We start from the raw sequence: 25,624 nt of genomic DNA, 5'->3' as shown, positions 1-25,624 counted from the left end.
GACCAGGGCACAAACCTGTGTCCCTTGCATCGGCAGGTGGACTCTCAACCACTGCGTCACCAGGGAAGCCCAGTTATCTATTTTAAATATAGTATTGTGTACATGTCAGCCCCAAACTTCCAATCTATCCCCCCCACCCTTCCCTCCTGGTAACCATAAGTTCGTTCTCTAAGTCTGTGAGTCTATTTCTGTTTTGTAAATAAGTTCATTTGTATCTTTTTTTTTAGATTCTGCATATAAGCAATATCATGTGATATTTATCTTTCTCTGTTTGACTTCACTTAGTATGATAATCTCTAGGTCTATCCATGTTGCTGCAAATGGCATTATTTCATTCTTTTTTATGGCTGAGTAGTATTCCATTGTATATATGTACTACATCTTCTTTATCCATTCCTCTGTTGATGGACATTTAAGTTGTTTCCATGTCTTGGCTATTGTAAACAGCACTGCAGTGAACATTGGAGTGCATGTCAGAGGAAGGATTATTTCCATGGCTGAAATTAACAAGTTCATTGTTTCTAATAGGAATATAAAGAAGAAATCAAAATGGATCCAAGTATGAGTGTGAATTCTGTCACCATCTCTGTTGAGGGGATGACATGTAGTTCCTGTGTTTGGACCATTGAACAGTGCATTGGAAAACTGAACGGTGTACATCACATTAAAGTAAGTTACTCCTTGGAAATCAGTGAAGTCAAATGCTGTTGACTGGAATTCTTCTGGGAAATTACTTCTAACACTGAGACAGATGCAGACACACTGACACGTACGACATAAAGACTATCACACTTTTAACCTTGAAGCTGAATAAGTTTTCTTCAGCCCATTAACTTATTTTTTTGTTAAAAAATAAATAATACATTTTTAAAATTTAAAAACATCTGAAGATGGAATCTGGATGTTATGTTTGTATATTTATCAATATATATTTTATAAGTATATAGATGCTGATATAATTTTTATTACTCTTAATCTCATGTTGATCTAAAATATATGTTCTCAGAGAAAGGATTGTGAGGTTTCTTTCTCTTTTATAGCATGACAGTTACTATGTTTAGTAATAATGTAGTCTTCTCTAAGAGCATGAATACAAAGTGTAACTAATTTTCTAAACATTTTCACTTCAATGTTATTTAATCAATAAATCATTTTATTTAAAAGAATACGTTACAATTAATTACATTAAGTGACATTACCAAACAGTTTTAGAGTGGTTAGCTCTAGAACAAGGAATGAAAGAAACACTTAACCATTATGTGTCTGTGTATTTTCTCTTCACATTTCTTAAATCACAAATAAAAAATAACAAGATACTGCAGTGAAAATACAATTAGTTTCTCGCAAATAAATTAAAAGTGTGTATGGTCTGGGGAAAACTGAAGCCCAGCTCACCGGCTTACAAAGCGGGTGTGATATAAAACTGGTGCCTCCACCCATATCACTCCCCTCTTCGATTCTGTTCTTCCCCAGAGCCATAAGCTTCCCACACACCCTAGATTACTGCTGAGGAGTGAGCTGACACCATCCTGTTTGAGTGAGGCCTGGCATGATGCGCTCAGGTTTAGGGCAAGGGGAAGGCCGTAGGTGAAACTGGAAGATGGGGAACTAAAGACGTGCACCCACTGCCTCTGCTCTCTGAGTATTCAACCACATCACCCTCCCTCCAAAAGGAAGCTAATGTGACACAGTGACTCTGGAAGGAACCTAGCGGTACGTTGGAGTGCAACAGACCAAATGGTTTCTACAGCTGAATCAATCCAGCCAGAGAACATGAAGGAGAGAAGGGAGGGCACAATTGTCCCTCTAGGTCTGGAGACTTTGGGTCACCCAGGATGCAGTCCCCTTTAAGAAAACTGCCTTCCAGAGCCAGGCCCCTAAGTTGGCAAATTCTGAAATGAAAGAGAGAGGTATCACCTGTTAGAGCCCTATGCTGCTGCTCCAAGCATTGGGTTTGCAGATATAAGAGGGGATAACCCGAAGCTAATGGCCTGGGTAACTAAAGAATGAAACTAGATGGGCTAGGCACGGGCATGCTGAACATTTATCTAATTCCTCCCTGAGAGCTGTCCAGGCCTAGGAGCTGCCCTGAGCACTCGTCTTTGCTGGGCTTAGACTTAGGGCAAGGGGAGGGCAGAAAAATGGAGATTAAAATAAAAATATAAAGAGCAGAAAACCCGAAGCATGGCCCAAGGGAACCTTTCTGCGGGGATAGGTTTCTCAGGGCCTGCATTTTCTCCTGATCCATAAAAACTCTGAGCTTTTATCAAAGAGGATAGAAACTCTCTGTTGGGGAGGGAGGACAACAGGAGATCAGGGAGATCCTGCTGGCTTTCCTGGGGCAAAGCAGGGGGAAAGGGAGCCTCTCCATTTCCCAGAGACAAACTGCCAAAAAAGACTGTGTAGAAGCCTCCCTGGGCAGAGCCCAGGACTGAGAAAGGAGGTAGGGATTTGAGTTCACTTCAGTTTTTAATTGCAAAAATAAAATTGACTTTTGTTAGACTATCTTAACACATTCCTGCTATAATTCGTCTCAGAATCCTACTTAGTGGAAAAGAGTGGTTTATTTGTATATTCTAATTTTTCTGCAATGAACATGAATTGTTAATATAATTGTTATAAATAAATAAGAAAACCTAAACTTTGTTTAGCGCCTTCTAAACACAAAAGCCAAAAGTACCAAAGTCAACACAAAACTACCCCAAAGGGAACAAAATGATACTGTGCCCCCTCATATCCTGTAAAAAATGTATTTGAATGTGTCCTGTGCTCATTTTTTTGACATAGACATAGTATGTTAAAGCTGCAAGGGATCTTAGATATGACTTAAGTCGTCTAGCCCCCTCATTTTACAGATCAACAGATTGAAGCCCAGATAAGGAAGTGACCTGTGCTAAGTTACACAGCTACCTAATACCAAACAAAACTAGAACTCAAGTTCCATGATTCCTGGGCCAGTATGTTTCGTGGTCATACAGTGTCTACAGATGCAGTTTAATTTGTATATGGTTCTCAAACTTGTGATCTCCAATTTATTCTTTCACATAACTTCTAAAAATAAAGGAACCTGGTATTTTCATCATAAAGGTGCCTCCTACCACCAAATTGCTGTTTTAGCTCTGTATCACTAGTCTCTATAAATTCTCCTCAGAATAGTTCTAGTATTTTTAGTATGAGACACCTTGAATTATATTTTATTTGTCATTACCTTTTTAATGTTTTTATTTCCATGTTTGTAAAAATGTCTTTGATTTTAAAGCCTTTGGGGTTAAAAAAATGTTTTGATTAAGTCCAGCTTTCTCAGCCTCAGCACTATTGACATTTTGGGCTGGATAATTCTTTGTTTTGGGGGGCTGTTCTGTGCTTTCTATGATGTTTAGCAGCATCCCTGGCCTCTACCCACCAGATGCCAGTAGCCCCTCCTCCCACTTGTGACAACCAAAAATGTCTCCAGACATTGCCAGTGTCTCCTAGGGGCGAAATTGCCCTCAGTTGAGGATCACTTCTGTAGTCCCTTCTCAGAGAACCTACTGTACACCCTTTGTCTGTTCAGTTAATATTTGATGATGGTGAATTGATATATCAAACAGGCTCATGTGCCCCTTTCTCTTCATATTAGCTTCTTATGGTTCTTTTTTTGCCAGTTAGAGGTATAGTGAACAGTGATTCTCAAACCATACCATGAGAATCACCTGGAGGGCTTGTAAAACATAAATTGCTGGTTCCATGCCCAGAGTTTCTGTTTTAGTAAATCTGCTTTTAGTAGTTTTGCTTTTTAAAAACTGCCATGTAAATGGAATCATACATTATATAGCCTTTTGAGTCTGGCTTCTTTCACTTAGCATTATGCATTTGAGATTTGTCCATGTTCTTGCATGTATCACTGGTTCTTTCCTTTTCATTGCTGAGGAGTATTCCGTTGTGTGGATGTACCAAAGTTTGTTTACCCATTCACCTTTTGAGAGACATTGGATTGTTTATACTTTCTTTTGTGATTATGAAAAGCAGTGCTCTGAATGTTCACATCCAAGTCTTTGTGTGGACATAAGTTTTAATTTCTCTTGGGCAAATTACCAGGATTTGATTTGTTCCATCATATGATAAGTGTATGTTTAACTTTTTGAGACACTGACAATTGATTTACCACCGTGGCTATACTATTTTATCTTCCCACCAGCAATGTTTGAGGATTCCACTTTTCTCACATTCTCTCCAACACTTTGTATTAACAGTCTTTTTAGTTATAGACATTCTAGTGAGTATGTAGTGGTATCTCACTAATTCACATTCCCTTAATAGCTAATGATATTGAGCATCTTTTCATGTGTTCATTAGGCATTTGTATACCTTTATTGGTAAAGTGTCTGTCAAACCTTTTGTGAAATTTTTAGCTTGGTGTTTCGTTTTCTTATTATTCAATTTTGATTGTTTTCTATGTATTCTGAATTGTCTTCTCTTAGATATGTGTTTTGCAAATAATTTTTCCAGTCTGTGGCTTGTCTTTTTAATCTCTTAAAAGTATCTTTCCCAGGGCTTCCCTGGTGGCGCAGTGGTTGAGAGTCCGCCTACTGGTGCAGGGGACATGGGTTCATGCCCCGGTCCGGGAGGATCCCACGTGCCACGGAGCGGCTGGGCCCGTGAGCCGTGGCCGCTGAGCCTGCACGTTCTGAGCCTGTGCTCTGCAACGGGAGAGGCCACAACAGTGAGAGGCCCGCGTACCTCAAAAAAAAAAAAAAAAGTATCTTTCCCAGAGCAGCAGTTTTTACTTTTGATGAATTCCACTTTACCTACTTTTTTTCCTTTATGGAGCATGCTTTTGGTGTCATATCTAAGAAATCTTGGCCTCACCCAGGATCACAAAGATTTTTCTCCTATGTCTTCTAAAAGTTCTTTCATTTTAGGTTTTGCATTTAGATCTATTATCCATTTTGAATTAATGTGAATACATTATGAGGTATGGGTTGAGGTTAATTTTTTTTAATATGGATGTCCAGTTTTCCAGGCAGCTCTATTTGTTGAAAAGTTTATTCTTTCTCCATTGAATTGCCTTTGCACCTTTGTTGAAAATCAATTTGCCATGTATTTATGGGTATATTTCTGTATGCTCTGTTCTATTCCATTGATCTGTATGTCTGTCCTTTGGCCAATAAATACCACAGAGTCTTGATTATTGTAGCTTTATAATAAATCTTTTCTTTATTTTGGAGCAGAGAAAGATTTATTGCAGGGCCAAGCAAGGAGAATGGGTGGCTCATGATTGAAAAACCTCCTTAAGTTCCTAATGGTTTTCAGGGGGAAGTTTTTAATAGGAAAAATTTGGGGTGAGGGCTGCAGGGTGTGTGACTCTTCTGATTGGTGGGTGGTGAGGTAACAGGATGGTGCTCCAGGAATCTCGTATTCAGCCTGAAGTTAGCATCCTCCACCTGGGTGGAGGCCTTAGTTCCTGGTCTCAGGACTTAATGAAGCTCAGGTTCTTTACGTCTTGTCACAGAAAGATTTCAGTGAGAGATAAAGTGATAGGTAAGAAATGGATTTACTTAGAGAGATACACATTCCACAGACAGAATGCGGTCTGTCTCAAAAGGTGAGAGCAGCCTATGATAAATCTTAAAATCAGGTAGTGTAATTTCTCAACTTTGTTCTTTTTCAAAATTGTTTTGGCTGTTCTATTTTCTTTCCGTTTACATATACATTTTAGAATCAGTATATAGGTTTCTACAAAAATATTTGCTGAGATTTTGATTGCAATTGTGTTGATTCTGTAGATCCATTTGGATAGAATTAACATCTTAATATTGTGTATTCAACCCTGTGCACATGCTATATCTCTCTATTTAGGTATTCCTTGATTTCTTTTATCAGGGATCTATAATTTTCAGTCTTCATATTCTGCATATATTTTGTTAGGCTTATATTCAAGTATTTTCTGTTTTTAGATGATGTTTAAATGGTACTTTGTTTTTTTTTTGTTTTTTTTTTTTTGTTTTTTTTCCGGTACGCGGGCCTCTCACCTTTGTGGCCTCTCCCATTGTGGAGCACAGGCTCCAGACATGCAGGCTCAGTGGCCATGGCTAACGGGCCTAGCCGCTCTGCGGCATGTGGGATCTTCCCGGACCGGGGCATGAACCCGTGTCCCCTGCATCGGCAGGCGGACTCTCAACCACTGCGCCACCAGGGAAGCCCCGGTACTTTTTTTTTAAATTTAAATTTCAGTTGTTCATTACAAACATACAGAAATGCAGTTGGTTTTTGTATGTTGACTTTGTGTCCTGAACTTTGCTAAACTGACATTAAGTCTATTAGCTCTTTTTGTAGATTCTTTGGGATTTTCTACATAAGCAGTTATGTCATCAGGGCATAAAAATAGTTTTATTTCTTGCTTTCTAGTCTGTATGTCTTTTATTTCTTTTCTGTCTAGAACCTCCATTACAATTTGGAATAGGAGTGGTAACAGTGAACATCTACGTCTTGTTACTGATCGTAGGGGGAAAACATTCAGTCCTTCACCATTAAGTATTGTGTTAGTAGAGGGTTTTTGTAGATGCTCTGTATCAGGTTAAGGAAATTCCTTTCTCTTCCTGGTTTTCTGAGAGCTTTTATTTGTAATCATGAATAGATGTTGCATTTTTTCAAGTGCTTTTTCTGCATTTGGATATGATATTATTTTTCTTCTTTAAGGCTGTTAATATGGTGAATTACATTGATTGATTTTCAAATGTTATACTAGCCATGCATTCCCAGGATAAGCCCCACTTGGTCAAAGAATACTTTTAATGAAAAATTTCAAACATACACAAAAGTGAAGACCTAGTACAAGGAACCTCCCTGTACCTGTCACCCTTGCTACTTATTTTCATGATATCCTTGCTACTTATTTTCATGACATTCTCATCATTTGAATTTGATAATGTATTTTGCTGATGCTTTTAAGAGTTTATCTGGACCTTCCTACCTGCTGTACTATTTGACTAGTGGATTGGAATTTCCTAGTATATCTCCATGCCGTTTCCAAGCCTTTTTGCTGCCCCCTGCCCATCGTTTTCCTTGTCACTCTTCAGGATTCTCAGCACTGTTTGGAGCACAGAACTCTTTCCCATGCTTCATTCAGTTTGGTTCCCCACCTGTTCTCTCCTATTTCTCCGCAACTTGTATCTAAGGGCCCAAAGAAATTAACAATATCTCCTTGCCAAATGATTGGGGATTTCTACTATAATGATGGTAATATATGAATGGTTTTTCTTAAATATTTTACTGTGAATTGCTGACTCTTCAGCATGTTTATTTTCACTGCCAGGGCTTAATAAGTTAATGTGTAATTTTAACTGGCTTGTGTCTTCATTTGTATAATGTACTTATTATTTTAATATATTTAAGTTTTCAGCATCATTAAAACAACTTTATATTGGCAGTGGTTCTATAATATTTACCAGAAGTTTTCTATAAATTTGCTTTTATACAATATTCATTATAGTGATGATGGAAAGTTAATGCAACTTTGGAATTTGATCAGCTTGCATCAGTCCTAAAATGCTTTTCTTTTGACTAGTTCATATCCACATGTAAAAGATAAATTTTAGACACACTGCCCAGAGTAGATGTTAATATTCTAAAGGGAGCTTTGTCTAACTGGACATCAGATTTAGTGCAGGATTTTAAATTAGGAATCTGATGGATTCTTTCTAATAATCAGAAGCTCATTATATATTTTAAGTGCATGAATCATTAAATTTGAACCAGAATATTTTTTTTACTTTTTATTTTATATTGGAGTATAGTTGATTAGCAATGTTGTGTTAGTTTCAGATGTATAGCAAAGTGATTCAGTTATACATATACATGTATCTATTCTTTTTCAAATTCTTTAGGTTTTACATAATATTAAGCAGAGTTCCCTGGGCTATACAGTAGGTCCTTGTGGGTTACTCATTTAAAATATAGCAGTGTGTACATGTCAGTCCCAAACTCCCTAACTATCCATCCTCCCCACCCTTACCCCCAGTAACCATAAGTTCCATTCTCTCAGTCTGTAAGTCTGTTTTGTCAATAAGTTCATTTTTATCATTCTTTTTTAGAATCCACAGACAAGTGATATTATACAATGTTTCTCTTTCTCTGTCTGACTTACTTTACTCAGTATGACAATCTCTAGGTCCATCCATGTTGCTGCAAATGGCACTATTTCATTCTTTTTAATAGCTGAGTAATATTCCATTGTATATATGTACCATATCTTCTTTTTCCATTCCCCTGTCAATGGACGTTTAGGTTGCTTCCATGTCTTGTCCATCGTAAACAGTGCTACAATGAACATTGGGGAGCATGTATCCTTTCAGACCATGTTTTTCTCCAGATATATGCCCAGGAGTGGGATTGCTGGATCATATGGTAGCTCTATTTTTAGTTTTTCTAAAGAACCTCCATACTGTTCTCCATAGTGGCTGTACCAATTTACATTCCCACCAACAGTGTAGGAGGGTTCCCTTCTCTTCACACCCTCTCCAGCATTTACTGTTTGTTGATTTTTTGATGATAGCCATTCTGACTGGTGTAAGGTGGTATTTCATTGTAGTTTTGATTTGCATTTCTCTAATAATTAGCGATATTGAATATCTTTTCATGTGCCTCTTGGCCATCTTGTATGTCGTCTTTGGAGAGATATCTGTTTAGGTCTCCTGCCCATTTTTTGATTGGATTGCATTTCTGTACACTAACAATGAAAGATCCAAAAGAGAAATTCAAGAAACAATCCCATTTGCCATCTCATCAAAGAGAATAAAATACCTAGGAATAAACCTACCTAAGGAGACAAAACACCTGTACTCTTAAAACTACAAGACACTGATGAAAGAAATTGAAGATAACACAAACAGATGGAAAGATATATCATGTTCTTGGATTGGAAGAATCAATATTGTCAAAATGGCTATACTGTCCAGAGCAATCTACAGATTCATTGAAATCCCTATCAAATTACCAATGGCATTTTTCACAGAACTAGAACAAAAAATCTTAAAATTTGTATGGAGACACAAAAGGCCCCAAATAGCCAAAGCAATCTTGAGAAAGAAAAACGGAGCCAGAGGAATCAGGCTCCCTGACTTCAGACTATACTACAAGGCCACAGTCATCAAAACAACATGGTACTGGCACAAAAATAGAAATATAGATCAAAGGAACAGGGTAGAAAGCCCAGAAATAAACCCACACACTTATGGTCAATTAATCTATGACAAAGGAGGCAAGACCATACAATGGAGGAAAGACAGTCTCTTCAATAAATGGTGCTGGCAAAACTGGACAGCTACATGTAAAAAAAAAGAAATTAGAGCATTCTTTAACACCATGCACAAAAATAAACTCAAGATGGATATAGACCTAAGTATGAGACCAGACACTATAAAACTCTTAGAGGAAAACATAGGCCAAACCCTCTCTGACATAAATAACAGCAATATCTTTTTTGATCTCTCTCCAAGAGTAATGGAAATAAAAACAGAAATAAACAAATGGGACCTAATTAAACTCAAAAGCTTTTTCACAGCAAAGGAAACCATAAACAAAACAAAAAGACAGCCCACAGAATGGGAGAAAATATTTGCAAATGATGTGACCGACAAGGGATTAATTTCCAGAATTTACAAACAGCTCATACGGCTTAATTTCATGGAACCAGAATATTTTGTGTATCTCCAGATCAAATACTTTTGATCTGTCTTTTAATATTAATCTAAACATTAATCTTTTACCTGTTTATTCTTCAGAGATTTCAAAATGGGTTTTAGCTTTTCTGTGAAGTACAGGATTCATGCTTTCTTGTCCTTACAGTATTCTTTTTTATTTTTCTTGGCTGTGCCACGCGGCATGTGGGATCTTAGTTCCCCGACCAGGGATCGAACCCGTGCCCCCTGCCTTGGAAGTGTGGAGTCTTAACCACTGGACCCCCAGGGAAGTTCCCTCCTTATGGTATTCTCGTCTGTGATTCAGACGTCTCATGAGATCTTGAGCAGATTGGCTTCAGTTTGTCTTGTTTTTATTACAAAAAGTTGGCTAATTGGCGCATAGTGATTCTTACCACATGTGACGTGTGGTGCCAATATGTGGGCAGTTCTTTTCTATATCTGAAACTCTTGGTGATTTTTTGCATGTCTGAGTTTCATATTCATCTTGGCCAGAGAGCACAAAGTAAACTTTGTATCCATTTTACATGTATGGGAGGGAGGAAAGCAGTGTTTCTCATTTGCTTACTAAACTACACACTCTGGTCAGTTAAGACTATGTTGATGGTTGTGGCAGGAAAAGCTTTCTTTACACAGTGTAATATGCCTTCTGCTAAGTTTTCTGTCCTGTAGGCATCCATGTGAATACTTGGATATGAATTTTTCCCTTTCACATTCTCCAAAAGTAGGATTTTCCTTTGTATTTACCATCTACCTTGGCATAACTACACTTCAGAGGCTTCCTCATTGCCTCCTCCCCTCCTCCCCCCAAGGATGCTCCTGCCTTTAATTTGCTTTGGGGAGAGAGCCAAGTTGGAAAAGCTGAGAGATGACAGGTAACTTTTATTAACTATACTGCAGGTTTTCTCAAATGTGTTTATATTTAAAATACATTTATAAAAACATTTTGTAATTTTTTTCACTAATTGTAACTGTCCGAAAATCAAATGGATGGTTTTTCAATTTGCTAATTAGAAAAGAGGTTGGCAAAGTAGTTCTGCAACCCGCAGTCCCAAACTTTAAAAATGAATAATTTAATTTCAGTGAATAATAAATATGGCACTTCCACTTGATTTATCCTCAAATGAAACCAATTAAACTTCCTCCGCTTGATCTAACATGGCTGGTGCTGAAGGCCAGAATAGAAGCTAAATCTTACTAATTAAGTGTCTGTGCTGATTGAAGTAAAGCTGTTTTAACCATCCAGAAACTAGTTCACAAAGTTTCTCCAAGTGATTTAGGTTCTTATTGTCTACTGACAACTAATGCGTTTTCCAAAACCCCCAACTCTCTGACAAACTATTTTTGATTATTAATTTTTTGCCAGCATATCTATGTATAACTAAAGGACTAGATTCTGTTTTGACATTTGCAAGTACATTCCTGTATAAATTTTCCCCAAAGACTGTTGCACCCCACTCATATGTAAGGCTTCTATGTTTACCGCATCTTCCCAGAATTCACCACTGCTTAATATGACCTATTTAAGGTCAGAAAAATGCAATTAAATTGGATTAAGTTGTAAAGGAAGAGTAGCAGAAATATAATATGAAAGCACTTTGTGTTATCAACAGTGATTTATATGGGTCGCAGTGACAGATACTTAAGGCTATACTTTCCAGGGCACAGTCATAATTTGTTTGCTGAAAATGAAAGGAAACACACTTTTTCTGCCTTTTCCAGCTCTGCCTCTCCTTCTTTAGTCAAAAGCCCACATGATATAGAGTATACTAGTGATCTTTCCTCTTTTCTCATTCCTTTAAAAAATATTTTACTGAGTGTTGTCTTCTAGGCCCAGAGACAGATTTACAGTGATGTTAATGAAGTTTAGGTTTCAGAGCCTCTCACTGGCATTGACCAGTTCTGAGACCCTGGAAGGAGTCTTAGTGTGTTCACATGGTTATCTGTTTTTGCAAAAGTAAAACATTTTGACCACAGTCCTTTAATTAAGTCCACAAAAGGTAGATTCACCTCTTTCTAGGCACCATATAGAAAATTGTCCTTGGGACTTCCCTGGCAGTCCAGTGGTTAGGAATCTGTGCTTCCACTGCAGGGGGCCACAGGTTCAATCCCTGGTCAGGGAACTAGGATTCCTCATGCCCTGCAGCGTGGCCAAAAAGAAAAAAAAAAAGAAAGAAAATTGTCCTTGTCCAAACATAATTTATAGTCATAATGCAGCCTAACATGTTAATATATAAATATTGATCACTTTTCAAGGACTGTTAAGGTTTGAAATTTCTGGATCATAGTTTGTGAGATTATAATTAAGACCAATGTGCAGTCAGTTTAGAAACCAGATTTGAATAGGACATTGTTTCGACTAAGTCAAGGAGCTCTTGTAGTGTTTGGAATAAAACTCTGATATGAAGTAATGTAATTGTGATGTTAAATTGAGTGGGGTTGCTTTATTTAAAAAATGTTACAGCGGAACAGATTAGAGCTTTAACAGAATTCAGGGAAACTGAATAGTCAAGAAGTCTCTAATTTTGGAAAAGTAGAATGAATATGATTATATGTCTTTGCAGTTTCAGCGTTTAAATACATTTTGGGAATTGTGTCTTAAATTGTGAAGTTTATAAATGAGTGTAATACTCTTGTTCTGCCAGTGTCAAGACTGTAGACTTTAAAGGGATTAACCTGAAGGTTTATTTAATCACCCCAGTGGTCTGTTCAGGGGAAAAATATAATGGGCAGATAATGTGAAGGTCTTTCTCTGGGATTGTCTGGCCTTTTGAAAGTGGTAATGTAAAATAAATTTAATTAGATATAAGTACTGAATGGCTCTAAAGGTTAATGCCTTATTAACAAATTACTTTGTCCTTGAAATTTAACTGCATTTTGAGTACTTTTTCCCTTTACTCAGTTAAAGGCTGCAGTCCATTTTCCTAATACAGACTATCCTTTAAAAAAATGACCACCTAGGGAATTCCCTGGTGGTCCAGTGGTTAGGACTTGGCACTTTCACTGCAGAGGGCCAGGGTTCAATCCCTGGTCAGGGAACTAAGATCCCACAAGCTGCACAACATCGCCAAAAAACCCCTTAAAAGTAACTTTAAAAAAAAATTATTGGAAAAATAACACATGTCCAGAGTAAAATCCCCTTCCCAAAAGAAACCAGTTATCAGTTTAGTATGTATAGATTCTTCCAGAAATAGACTCTGAATATAAAATGATTTACATGTATATATCTATATGTGTGTGTTTATACAGTTGACCCTTGAACAACACGGGTGTGAACTGCACAGGTCCACTTATACATGGATATTTTTCAAAAAATATGAACTGTGGTACTACATGATCGATGGTTGGTTGAATCCAAGGGTGTGGAACTGAGGATACAGAGGGCCAACTGTGATAGCCTCAGGGGTGGGGTGCCCTTAATTCCCCCAATTGCTTGTTGTTTAAGGGTGAACTGTATATGTGTGTGTGTTTGTGTATCCCCTTTTTATATAAATGGAAGCATACTATATACATACTGTTCTATACTTTGCTTTATTCACTTAGCAAATACATCTTAGATACTGTTCCCTATCAGCGTATAGAAATCAATCTTAAAAAAAAAAAAAAAAAAAAGAAATCAATCTTTTTGTTTCTATTTGGAACTTTCTCCCCCTAACTTTTGCTATGGCAAATGATGATAGTACACTGAACACTTCTTTTTTCAAACACCATGTTAGAGTAATATAGGCATTTTGCCTTATATAAATTCTTAGGTAATACTCGTCCATCCATGAAGATGCAGACAGTTATTCAAAGAGGCTTATGTTTCTGATTTAGTTGAACTTTATCCCAAGGATCAAAGAAATGTCAAGTCCAAGGTAGAAACTAGCAGTGGAGGAATGATGTAAAGAGGGACTTTCACTATTTCCTTTCTTTGTATTTAAATTGTTATAATGAATAATCATGCATTGGTTGTATAATTTTTTAAAAAATTAACATATTTATTTTGGCTGCGCCAGGTCTTAGTTGCAGCACGCGGGATTTTTAGTTGCGGCATGCATGCGGGATCTAGTTCCCTGACCAGGGATCGAACCTGGATCCCCTGCATTGGGAGCGAGGAGTCTTACCCACGGACCACTGGGGAAGTCCCAGTTGTATAATTTTTGAAGCAAAATAAAATTATATTAGCAATGAAAATTCTGACAAAGCACTCAGTTTACAGAAAAACAATGCTACAACTTAAACTAACAAAATCTCCACATCTTTTTCATTTTAAAGCATTTGGCTTTTAAAATTTTAGATTGGTTTTGGGCTATTTTCTTAGTCTCTTAAGAAATTGTCTTTTGCTAGTTCATACATTGATTTAATAATTTTAAGTGGTAACCTTTATTTAGGTTGGTCAAATAGGATAAATATTAATATAACTTGATGGCTTACTCTTATCTTACTTTAATTTTCAGTATGCTATATTGAAGCATCAAAGTAGAGTGTTAATATATATATATATTATTTTTTCAACAAACAATAATAGAATTTGTATTCAGACATATGTAATATAAATAAGATTCCTATTATGTATTTTATATAGATTTTAGTTGTCAAAATTGTGGGAGGAGAATCAAGCATATTAGAAAGTCAAGATTATTGTAAATCATTTTACTTTTCTGACTTTAGTCTGAAAAATGACAGAATCCTTTCAAGCTCTCAAAAACCTCTGAATCACTCTATGTTGAGTTGTTATGAAAATGTTAGAAAGTGGGCTTTAAACCCTTTGAAGACTCCCCCACTGGCTGAGTAGCATGCTAATCTGAATTTATGATGACATATAAATTAATTCCTGGGAGGATAAAAAGGAATTTCAGTGTGCTGAAACTTTAGCAAAGGACCTTTCCCAAAGTGGCTTTTGAAAATGGAGAAATGTTAGAATGTAGTAATTGTCAAATCCTGCTAAAAACCCAAAGAAATATATTCTCTAAATTATTTTTTATTTAAACTGGTATGAGAGTAGACATGAAATGTGTGGGGCGAAAGTAAACATAGAACTAAAATTTGGTTCACACACTAGAAATATTTCATACTTTTCAGGTGTTTTTATTTATGTCACACATTGCTCAAAGCATAGGCATAGAATTTTAGTTTTTCAAGGAAATTGAAGATCATCTAGCCTCACCATTTATAGATGGAAAGAACATGGATTTTGGAGTTAAATCGACCTACGTTTGAATCCTAGCTCTTTCATTTTCTTGCTGGATTTCTTGGGCAATTTATTCAATTTCCTAGCCTTCAGATAGGAAATTGGATCACTTTTTATAATCTGTAATTATAAAAGTATACAGAAAACACATGCAGATAAAGTATACGGTGCTTGACTTGCAAGGTTTAGACATTTCAGCAGACAAAGAGCTCCATTAAAATAATGGATCTTTACAATTCCTATGGACAATGAGCACCCTTTACACCACTGTTAATGCTATTGAGGCCACAGAGTACGTTTGATTTGTTCTCTTCAACTCCTACCTTCATCTAAATATAGTGAACGGTCCTCCATCTTGAGTCCTTCATAGGAGCCACATTCATAACTTGTAGACTGTTAGATGTTTATTTTCAGAGGAATTATTGATAGAATAGAAAAATAGTTTCTCTGGGGAAAAAAAAAAACAGAACAACAGCATTGATTCCTAATGAAAGATTCTGAGAAAGAGAAGCTGTTGAAACTTTCGAGCACTGTGGGGAATAGGCGAAAGTGGTTTACATTGGTGGGGATCATGTGAAAGGAGAGTGGCACAGACCCAGAATCAGACAGACTGCTGCCAGCAATTTCTGGCTCTACGGAGTCTGTGCCTGCTTTTGCTCACCATTGGACCCCTAGCAAGCTAGCACGGTGCTGGGAACATAATAGGTACTCAGTAAATATTTGTTAAATAAATAAATGCTATTTTAGCTTCCTGCCCAAGGATTTGGCATCCAGAACAGTATTGTGATAATCACTATGTGAATTTCCTCTTAAAAGAAGCAAAGGTGCTGCCTGTTTTTGTTTCCTTTGAGACCTTAGGCTTGAAAAGTCTCTTTGATATCTAAAATTCAGAGGAAAAGTTGAGTGCTGTTATCCCAAAGGGGAACATTTTTGTGCTAGGTGTGGTCGATCCATCTTTAAAACACACAAATGGAAGCTACTAAATAAGGAAGTGTTTTCTGGTTTGCAGCATGAAAACAACATAGGGTAATACAACTTTTTTGTGTAGTATTTTATATACATAGTTTCCTTATTTTTTTATGTCTTTTATAAATAGAAGACAGGCTATAGCAGTAGAAAGTATAGCAAACCATGTAGTGACAAAGTGATTTTTGCTTTAAAAATCAGCTTTAAGCACAGTTTCTCATAGCTAGTGGGAAGCAGCCACATAGCACAGGGAGATCAGCTCTGTGCTTTGTGAGCACCTAGAGGGGTGGGGTAGGGAGGGTGGGATGGAGACGCAAGAGGGAGGAGATATGGGGATATATGTATATGTATAGCTGATTCACTTTGTTATAAAGCAGAAACTAACACAACAATGTAAAGCAATTATACTCCAATAAAGATGTTAAAAAAAAAACTTTCTCATTGCGTATGTTGGTAAATTGAAATTGTGAGGGGAGGATAAGCTCAAAACCAGGTCTTGTTTAAAAGATACCAGATACAATGTATTTAAACATAAAGGGGAAAAAAATCCCCTTCCCTTTTTAAAAGTTTAGCGATTTATCATAAAAAGTATAGTAGTACATAGAGTAGTACTGTCCAATGGAATATTCTGTAATGATGAAAATGTTCTGTATCTACTTTGTCCCATATGGCAGCTACATTGGCCACTGAACAGTAGAAATGTGGCTAATGCAATTGAGGAACTGAATTTTTAATCTCTTAATTTTTTTGTTTTTAAAATTATACCAAAATATTGACTTCTTTTTGGTATATAGTTCTATCAGTTTTGTTTGTTTGTTTTTAGGTTTGGTAAATTTTAACACATGTATAGATTCTTTTAACTACCCCCACAGCCAGGACAGCACAGTTCCATCACTCACGTCACTCCAAAATGATTCTTCACTAAATGCAAATATAACTATATCATTCCCCTGCTTAACTTTTCCATGGCTCTCTATTACCTACAGGATAAATTACAGACTATTATTGGCATACAAGAGGCCGCATAATAAAGCAGTTGCCTAATTCTGCAAGCCTGTCATCTTTCTCTACTTTTGTGTTTCCATTTGTCATAAATTCTCTGCTTCATGTATCCTTGCTGATTTCTGGTTTTCCTTTAACACTCAGGTATTATCTCCTCTAAGAAGCCTTTTTTGACACATATTCCCAGGAATGAATGGGTGTCCGTTTTCTCTATCCTCTATTCTAGTATTGCTCCCTGTGACTGTGTCATGATCAGCTTTGTATCATGAGAATCTCAGTTACTGGCACATATAATAAGTGCTTGATAGGAACTTACCTGGTGGTGCAGTGGTTAAGAATCTGCCTGCCAGTGCAGGGGACTCGGGTTTGATCCCTGGTCCGGGAAGATCCCACATGCTACAGAGCAACTAAGCCCATGCTCCACAACTACTGAGCCTGCGTGCCACAACTACTGAAACCCTTGCACCTAGAGCCTGTGCTCCGCAACAAGAGAAGCCACCACAGTGAGAAGCCCGCTCATCGCAACAAAGAGTAGCCCCCACTTGCTGCAACTAGAGGAAGCCCGTGCGCAGCAACGAAGACCCAATGCAGCCAAAAATAAATAAATGCTTGATATTCATTGTTCAGTGTTTACTTTTATATGACTTGCTGCTGCAAAGAACTACTTTCCTGTCTATTTACTCATATCATCCTTATAACAACCCTGGAAGATAATAGGGCACATTTCTTCATTTTTCAGATGGTAGAACTAATGAGTGTGGTTGACTAATAAGTGGCGAATTGACACTGGAGCTCAAACCTTCTGACTCCCAATCCAGTCTGTGTGTGTGTGTGTGACTACTTCATAAATCTTTGTAACCTGTTAGCAAAAGAGATGCAGGGTAAGATGTCCCGGTAGTAGTTAAATTTATATACAGTTGCTGAGCTTTAAGAATACAATCATTGTTTTTATAATCAAATCAGGCAGAACAATAAAGATGTTCTTATTTTGAACAAAAATAATACTAGACTGTAGTGACTTAGAAGGTTATAGAAATATTTGCTGCAAAACCCTATGAATGTTGCCAGCATGTTTATATCTTTTCTTGCCAACAAAGGTGTCTTAATTGAACATTTTAAAACTTTAAACTTAATATCAAATTTGTTTTCTGTAGCTGATCCTGTTTCCTATATTAACTTTTGAATTGGTAGAGTGTGGAGTGTTGGAATAAGTTGTGAAAGGAGATGGAAGAAAGAGTACTTTGTTCTCTGTTATGAAATTCTAGGGCACGTTTTGTCTATGTACGTTTCAAATGCCTGATCAGTACATGAGTCATGTATACCTACATAGAGCTTTACCATTCCTGTAGGTACACAAGACATTTTGTGTTTCTTTCCAAAGAGAATAGTAAAGATAAGAACTATTAGAGAACCTCCATTTGAATTGTTTCGTTCTTTTTTTTAATATGGTTTTTATTCTTCAATTTGTTAATATGGTGTATCACATTGATTGATTTGCGTATATTGAAGAATCCTTGCATCCCTGGGATAAATCCCACTTGATCATGGTGTATGATCCTTTTAATGTGTTGTTGGATTCTGTTTGCTAGTATTCTGTTGAGGATGTTTGCATCTATATTCATCAGTGATATTGGACTGTAATTTTCTTTTTCTGTAGTATCTATGTCTGGTTTTGGTATCAGGGTGATGGTGGCCTCATAGAATGAGTTTGGGAGTGTTCCTTCTTCTGCAAGTTTTTGGAAGAGTTTGAGAAGGATGGGTGTTAGCTCTTCTCTAAATGTTTGATAGAATTCACCTGTGTAGCTATCTGGTCCTGGACTTTTGTTTGTTGGGGAGATTTTTATTTACAGTTTCAATTTCATTACTTGTGATTGGTCTGTTCATATTTTCTCTTTCTTCCTGGTTCAGTCTTGGAAGGTTACACCTTTCTAAGAATTTGTCCATTTCTTCCAGGTTGTCCATTATACTGGCATAGAGTTGCTTGTAGTAGTCTCTTAGGATGCTTTGTATTTCTGTGCTGTCTGTTGTAACTTCTCCTTTTTCATTTCTAATTTTATTGATTTGAGTCCTCTCCCTCTTTTTCTTGATGAGTCTGGCAAATGGTTTATCAATTTTGTTTATCTTCTCAAAGAACCAGCTTTTAGTTTTATTGATCTTTGCTATTGTTTTCTTTGTTTCTATTTCATTTATTTCTGCTCTGATCTTTATGATTTCTTTCCTTCTGCTAACTTTGGATTTTGTTTGTTCTTCTTTCTCTAGTTCCTTTAGGTATAAGGTTAGATTGTTTATTTGAGATTTTTCTTGTTTCTTGAGGTAGTCTTGTAGAGCTATAAACTTCCCTCTTACAACTGCTTTTGCTGCATCCCATAGGTTTTGGATTGTCGTGTTTTCATTGTCATTTGTCTCTAGGTATTTTTTGATTTCCTCTTTGATTTCTTCAGTGATCTCTTGGTTATTTAGTAACGTATTGTTTAGCCTCCATGTGTTTGTGTTTTTTACGTTTTTTTCCCTGTAATTCATTTCTAATCTCATAGCGTTGTGGTCAGAAAAGATGCTTGATATGATTTCAATTTTCTTAAATTTACTGAGGCTTGATTTGTGACCCAAGATGTGATCTATCCTGGAGAATGTTCTGTGTGCACTTGAGAAGAAAGTGTAATCTGCTGTTTTTGGATGGAATGTCCTATAAATATCAATTAAATCTATCTGGTCTATTGTGTCATTTAAAGCTTCTGTTTCCTTATTTATTTTCATTTTGGATGATCTGTCCATTGGTGTAAGTGAGGTGTTAAAGTCCCCCACTATTATTGTGTTACTGTCAATTTCCTCTTTTATAGCTGTTAGCAGTTGCCTTATGTATTGAGGTGCTCCTATGTTGGGTGCATATATATTTATAATTGTTATATCTTCTTCTTGGATTGATCCCTTGATCATTATGTAGTGTCCTTCCTTGTCTCTTGTAACATTCTTTATTTTAAAGTCTATTTTATCTGATATGAGTATTGCTACTCCAGCTTTCTTTTGATTTCCATTTGCATGGAATATCTTTTTCCATCCCCTCACTTTCAGTCTGTATGTGTCCCTAGGTCTGAAGTGGGTCTCTTGTAGACAGCATATATATGGGTCTTGTTTTTGTATCCATTCATCAAGCCTGTGTCTTTTGGTTGGAGCATTTAATACCTTCATGTTTAAGGTAATTATCAGTATGTATGTTCCTATTACCATTTTCTTAATCGTTTTGGGTTTGTTTTTGTAGGTTCTTTTCTTCTCTTGTGTTTTGCGCTTAGAGAAGTTCCTTTAGCATTTGTCTTCATTATTCTGAATTCTTTTTCTAGAAGGTTGCCTATCTCCACTTCATTTAGTTGTTTTTCTGGGGTTTTATCTTGTTCCTTCATCTGGTAAATAGCCCTCTGCCTTTTCATCTTGTCTGTCTATTTGTTTCATTCTTGTCGGTGGTGAGATGATTGATATTTTTAAGTTCCATGTCATGTAATTTAATTAAACTGACTTCTGAAATTTCCTTCTGAAAGGTTTCACTGGAAGAAAAGAATGCAGCCATTATTTATGACCCTAAACTGCAGACTCCAAAGACCCTACAGGAAGCCATTGATGACATGGGCTTTGATGCTGTTCTGCACAATCCTAAGCCGCTCCCTGTTTTAACTGAGACCTTGTTTCTGACTGTTACTGCTTCACTGGCTCCGCCATGGGAGCATATCCAAAGCACATTGCTCAAGACGAAGGGTGTGACAGACATTAAAATTTCCCCTCAGCAGAGAACTGCAGTGGTGATAATAATCCCTTCTATAGTGAATGCCAGTCAGATAGTAGAGCTGGTTCCGGCTCTCAGTTTAGATCCAGGAACTCTGGAGAAAACGTCAGGAATCTGCGAAGATTTCAGTATGGCTCAAGCAGGCGAAGTCATGCTGAAGATGAAGGTGGAAGGGATGACCTGCCATTCATGTACTAGCACCATTGAAGGAAAAATTGGGAAACTGCAAGGTGTTCAGCGAATTAAAGGTAGTATGCCTGATGTTATTTGTTTGATTGATTTGCGAGGCTTAGTTTTCTGTTTTGGCCTTTTTAACTTTTGCTTTTTTCTTAAGCATGGGTTTTGAATATGTGGGACTAGAATGTTACTGCTTCATTGAAGTCTGAGGTACAGTGTATTCCCAGCATTAATGTTGGTAAAGTTAATGGTTATAAATAAAAGTTATGTGAATCTTGAACTAGCATAAAAGGCAGCCAGGGTGGTGATTCATGAAGTTCAGGGTTCTTAACACAACATGCCTAGGGTCATCTTGACCTCTAATATGTTTCTATTTAGGCATGCAGAAACTTGGAGACCACAAATGTAGTGGTCACATCTTTTACTTTCTTACTATTCCATATCATTAACATTTTCTGAAAAGAACAGAATTATTTTAAGAAAGGATAATGAGAACAATGAGAGAAACAGTTATATATGGTATTGATTTGGTCGACAGAATGTTTTCTGAAGTGACCCAGGAATGACTGAAGTAAATAATTATTTTCCTTTTTATTAACTAGTTTCCCTGGACAATCAAGAAGCTACTGTTGTTTATCAACCTCATCTTATCACAGCAGAGGAAATAAAAAAGCAGATTGAAGCTGTGGGCTTTCCAGCATTCATCAAAAAACAGCCCAAGTACCTCAAACTGGGAGCTATTGATATAGAACGTCTAAAGAACACACCAGTCAAATCCTCAGAAGGATCACAGCAAAGGAGTCCATCATATACCAATTCAACAGTCATTTTCATCATAGATGGCATGCACTGTAAATCATGTGTGTCAAATATTGAAAGTGCTTTATCTACACTCCAATATGTAAGCAGTGTAGTCGTTTCTTTAGAGAATAGAACTGCCACAGTCAAGTACAAGGCAAGTTTAGTCACTCCAGAAACTCTGAGAAAAGCAATAGAGGCCATATCACCAGGGCAATATAGAGTTAGTAGTACAAATGAAATTGAGAGTACTTCAAACTCTCCCTCCAGCTCATCTCTTCAAAAGAGTCCTTTGAACATAGTTAGCCAGCCTCTGACTCAAGAAACCGTGATAAACATTGATGGCATGACTTGTAATTCTTGTGTGCAGTCTATTGAGGGTGTCATATTAAAAAAGGCAGGTGTAAAATCCATACGAGTATCACTTGCAAATGGCAAAGGGACTGTTGAGTATGATCCTTTACTAACCTCTCCAGAAACCTTGAGAGAAGCAATAGAAGACATGGGATTTGATGCTTCCTTGTCAGGTAATATCATTTCTTTCTTTGATTCCTTTAATGTTCTTTTATTAACACTTTGCTGGTTCTTTTGGCTTTTATCAATGAGAAATGAGTAATAGGCACTGCTATTCCACTTTTTGGAAATAAGACATATGGAAGTAGTCAGCAGTGTATACAAGGATGCATAAGGATGTTTGCCTAATTATTTATAATATTTAAAAACTAGAAACATTAAATAAAGCATGATACCTTCATATGATGAAATGCTAAGCAGCCATAAAAAATTATGGTATTGAAGATACTTAATGCCACGGGAAAGTGTCTGAGATATTTTGTTAACTGAAAAAAAAGCAAGCAAAAAAGCTGTATGTTCAGTATGATCAAAATTTTATAAACACATGTATAAGGATTTATACCATGTATACGTTATTTATGTATATGAATGAATAAAATTCCTGGTAGGACATGAACTAAATTTTAACAGTAGTTATTTGTGAGTGTAGTTATTTGTGAGTGGTAGGATAAAGGTTATATTTTGGTTTCAATTTGCTTTCTTATGTATTTTAAGTTTGTGTGTGTGTGTGTGACAAGGATGTATGTATGTTTGTATGTATTTTTGTATATATAATATAGGAGAAGCAAATGTTATTTTAAAAAGAAAAAAGTAGAAATAAATAATAGAATTTTAACTGTAGTTTTGAATTTAGGCATTCAAATGAACCTGACTCTAGAACTGGCCCAAAGTCTTCCTGTTTCCTGGCAGCACTTACTTTGAACTAAAACCAAAGACGTATATCCAATGGAATTTGCCCATGTGAACTTGTTTTAAACTAGAATTGAACCTTGCCTTGAATTAAACTGGAAATTCCCTAAATGAAACTTCTTGCTGTAAATAACAATGGAAAAGTTGAATAACTAATTTCTAGACAATGTCATTAACCTTTGCTCTTCTGGTCAGAATGAAAGATATCAAATAGCAGTGTTCTCTTTTCAAGCTCACTAAAACTGAGAAGCATAAAAAATTAGTCACATGCTCAAACTATTATGGTAGATAAGTGTCAGTGGAAAAGGACCCAGAGATGTAAACATTCTTAATTTTCATGTTCATGACAAATGGTAGAAATTATAGAACTGTCACTTCTTAAAGTCAAGATGTAGTTCACATACCATAAATTCACCCTTTTAAAGTACACAATCCAGTGGTTATTAGTATATTCATAGGAATTTGCAGCCATTACCATTATGTAATTTTAGAACATTTTTATCAGCCTCCCAAAGAAACCTCATACTGGTTAGCAGTCACTCCCCATTTCCCCTTCACCTCCCCCTAGCCCAGCCCCTTTTATCTACTGTTCTGTTTTCTGGCTTTATGAATTTGACAACTCTAAGTACCATATAAGTGGAGTCAGAATATTTGTCCCTTTGTATTTAACGTATTTCACTTAGCATAATGTTTTCAAGATAACAAACGTTCATCCATGTTTGTGATATGTATCAGTACTTCATTCCTTTTTACTGCTGAATAGTATACCATTGTATGCATATACCTCATTTTGTCTCTCCATTCATTAGTTGATGGAGATTTGGGTTGTTTCCACTCCTTGGCTATCATGAATAATGTTGTGATGAGCATTTGTTACAAGTTTTTGCATGAATATATTATTTTATTTCTCCTGGGTATATACTAGGAGTGGAATTTCTAGGTCATATGGTGAATATGTTTAACTTTTTCAGTAACTGCCAAGCTGTTTTCCAAAATGGCTGCACCATTTTATATTCTCACTTAGAAGTCTCACTTTGATAAAGAAGATCTCAAAAGACCAAGATTCTTGTGCCTTAAAAAAGATACACACGGGCTTCCCTGGTGGCGCAGTGGTTGAGATAAAAAAAAAAAAAAAAAAAAAAAAAGATACACACACACACGTGCGCGAATATGCGTGCACACTGGAATACTACTCAGCCATAAGAAATGAAATAATGTCATTTGCAGCAACATGGATGGACCTAGAGATTATCATACTAAGTGAAGTGAGTCAAAGACAAATATCATATGATATCATTTTTATGTGGAATCTAAAAAAAATGATTCAAATGAACTTATTTACAAAACAGAAACAGACTCACAGACATAGAAAACAAACTTATGGCTACCAAAGGGGAAATGGGGGGAGAGATAAATTAGGAATTTGGGATTAACAGATACACACTACTGTATATAAAATAGATAAACAACAAGGACCCTTGTATAGCACAGGGAACTATATTCAATATCTTGTAATACCCTATAATGGAAAAGAATCTGAAAAAGATGATATATATCTGAAAAAGAATATATATATATCTGGTTGATAACAAATGACTGCATTGTGTGTTTCTACTAGAGATCAGAGTTTAAGATGCCACCAGAATTGTGGCTACCCATTTTCTGAATGCCAGTGTCAGTGCTGATCCAGGCTTCACAGTCTGCCACTCTGACCTGTTCCTAGAGGTACAGGGATCAGTGCATTTCGCCTTCATGTTATACCAGTCCTGGGTGGGCCATAAATGTTAAAGGAGGTAGTGAGAAAAATGGGAGGTGTTTTTTTATCATGACCATCAATCTCATCATTCTCTTAAAAAGACATAGTATATGAAGTTGTCTTTACTAACCAATTAAAGCAAACACAATACTCAAATTCCTTTTCCTTTTTTGTAACTTTTTTATCTTTAATTTCAAACTTACAGAAAAGCTACAAGAATAGTACAAAGAATTCCTGTTTACCAATTTTACTCAGATTCCACAGTTGTTAATATTTTGCCACATTTGTTTTATCATTCTCTTTCTCTGTCGACAGACATATATTCAAACACACATTACCCACACACGTATATACCATTTTATGAATCATTTGAGAGTAAGTTGCAGACATGATGTTTATAATTGTTTTTAAGCCATTTTCTGATTATGTATTTATTCTTCATATTACTTTAGACTGAACCTGCCAGTTTTGAGGATCAGATTGGAAACCCTTTCTTGAAATTTTTGGAATCTTTTCTGATTGTTGCCTCAAGTGCAGGAGAGTCAGCCTTCCTTTTGAATTCATTTAAGCATAAGTAGTGTGGCTACAGCTTATAGAAAAGCTAATTTAAAGAAACTAGCCATTTAATTCATTGTGGCTTTTTAACACCTGTACTGCCTCTGTGGCAGATGGAAGGTTTTGCTCTTCTTGCCACACTCACTGGGGTAAAGGTCACAATTTTATGAATCTTTGTTGAGAAGTCATGCCAATGTAGCTAAAAGGGATCACCTTGGGGCTTCCCTGGTGGCGCAGTGGTTAAGAATCCGCCTGCCAGTGCAGGGGACATGGGTTCGAGCCCTGGTCCGGGAAGATCCCACATGCCGCAGAGCAACTAAGCCCGTGGGCCACAACTATTGAGCCTGCGCTCTAGAGCCCGTGAGCCACAACCACAACAAGAGAAGCCACCGCAATGAGAAGCCCACGCACAGCAACGAAGAGTAGCCCCCGCTCGCCGCAACTAGAGAAAGCCCACGCACAGCAACAAAGACCCAATGCAGCCA

At 36.7% G+C, this 25,624-nt stretch overlaps 1 protein-coding gene across 1 annotated transcript in view; it reads left to right on the top strand.

Moving 5' to 3' along the window:
- Positions 1-529: 529 nt before the first annotated feature.
- Positions 530-25,624, top strand: part of LOC112404978 (copper-transporting ATPase 1-like) — a 28,095-nt gene continuing 3,000 nt past the window's right edge. Inside the window, exons 1-3 of the mRNA XM_024753175.1 lie at positions 530-669; positions 20,349-20,838; positions 21,370-22,092. Coding sequence (XP_024608943.1) covers positions 550-669; positions 20,349-20,838; positions 21,370-22,092 — 1,333 coding nt within the window. The 5' untranslated portion in view covers positions 530-549. The remainder of the gene's footprint in view (positions 670-20,348; positions 20,839-21,369; positions 22,093-25,624) is intronic.

The sequence above is a fragment of the Neophocaena asiaeorientalis genome, unplaced genomic scaffold (assembly GCF_003031525.2).
Source record: "Neophocaena asiaeorientalis asiaeorientalis breed wild unplaced genomic scaffold, Neophocaena_asiaeorientalis_V1.1 scaffold1493, whole genome shotgun sequence".
In the NCBI taxonomy this organism is placed as follows: domain Eukaryota; kingdom Metazoa; phylum Chordata; class Mammalia; order Artiodactyla; family Phocoenidae; genus Neophocaena; species Neophocaena asiaeorientalis.
The sequence above is the reverse complement of the archived record's forward strand: the minus strand, read 5'-3'. Positions and strand labels throughout refer to the sequence as shown.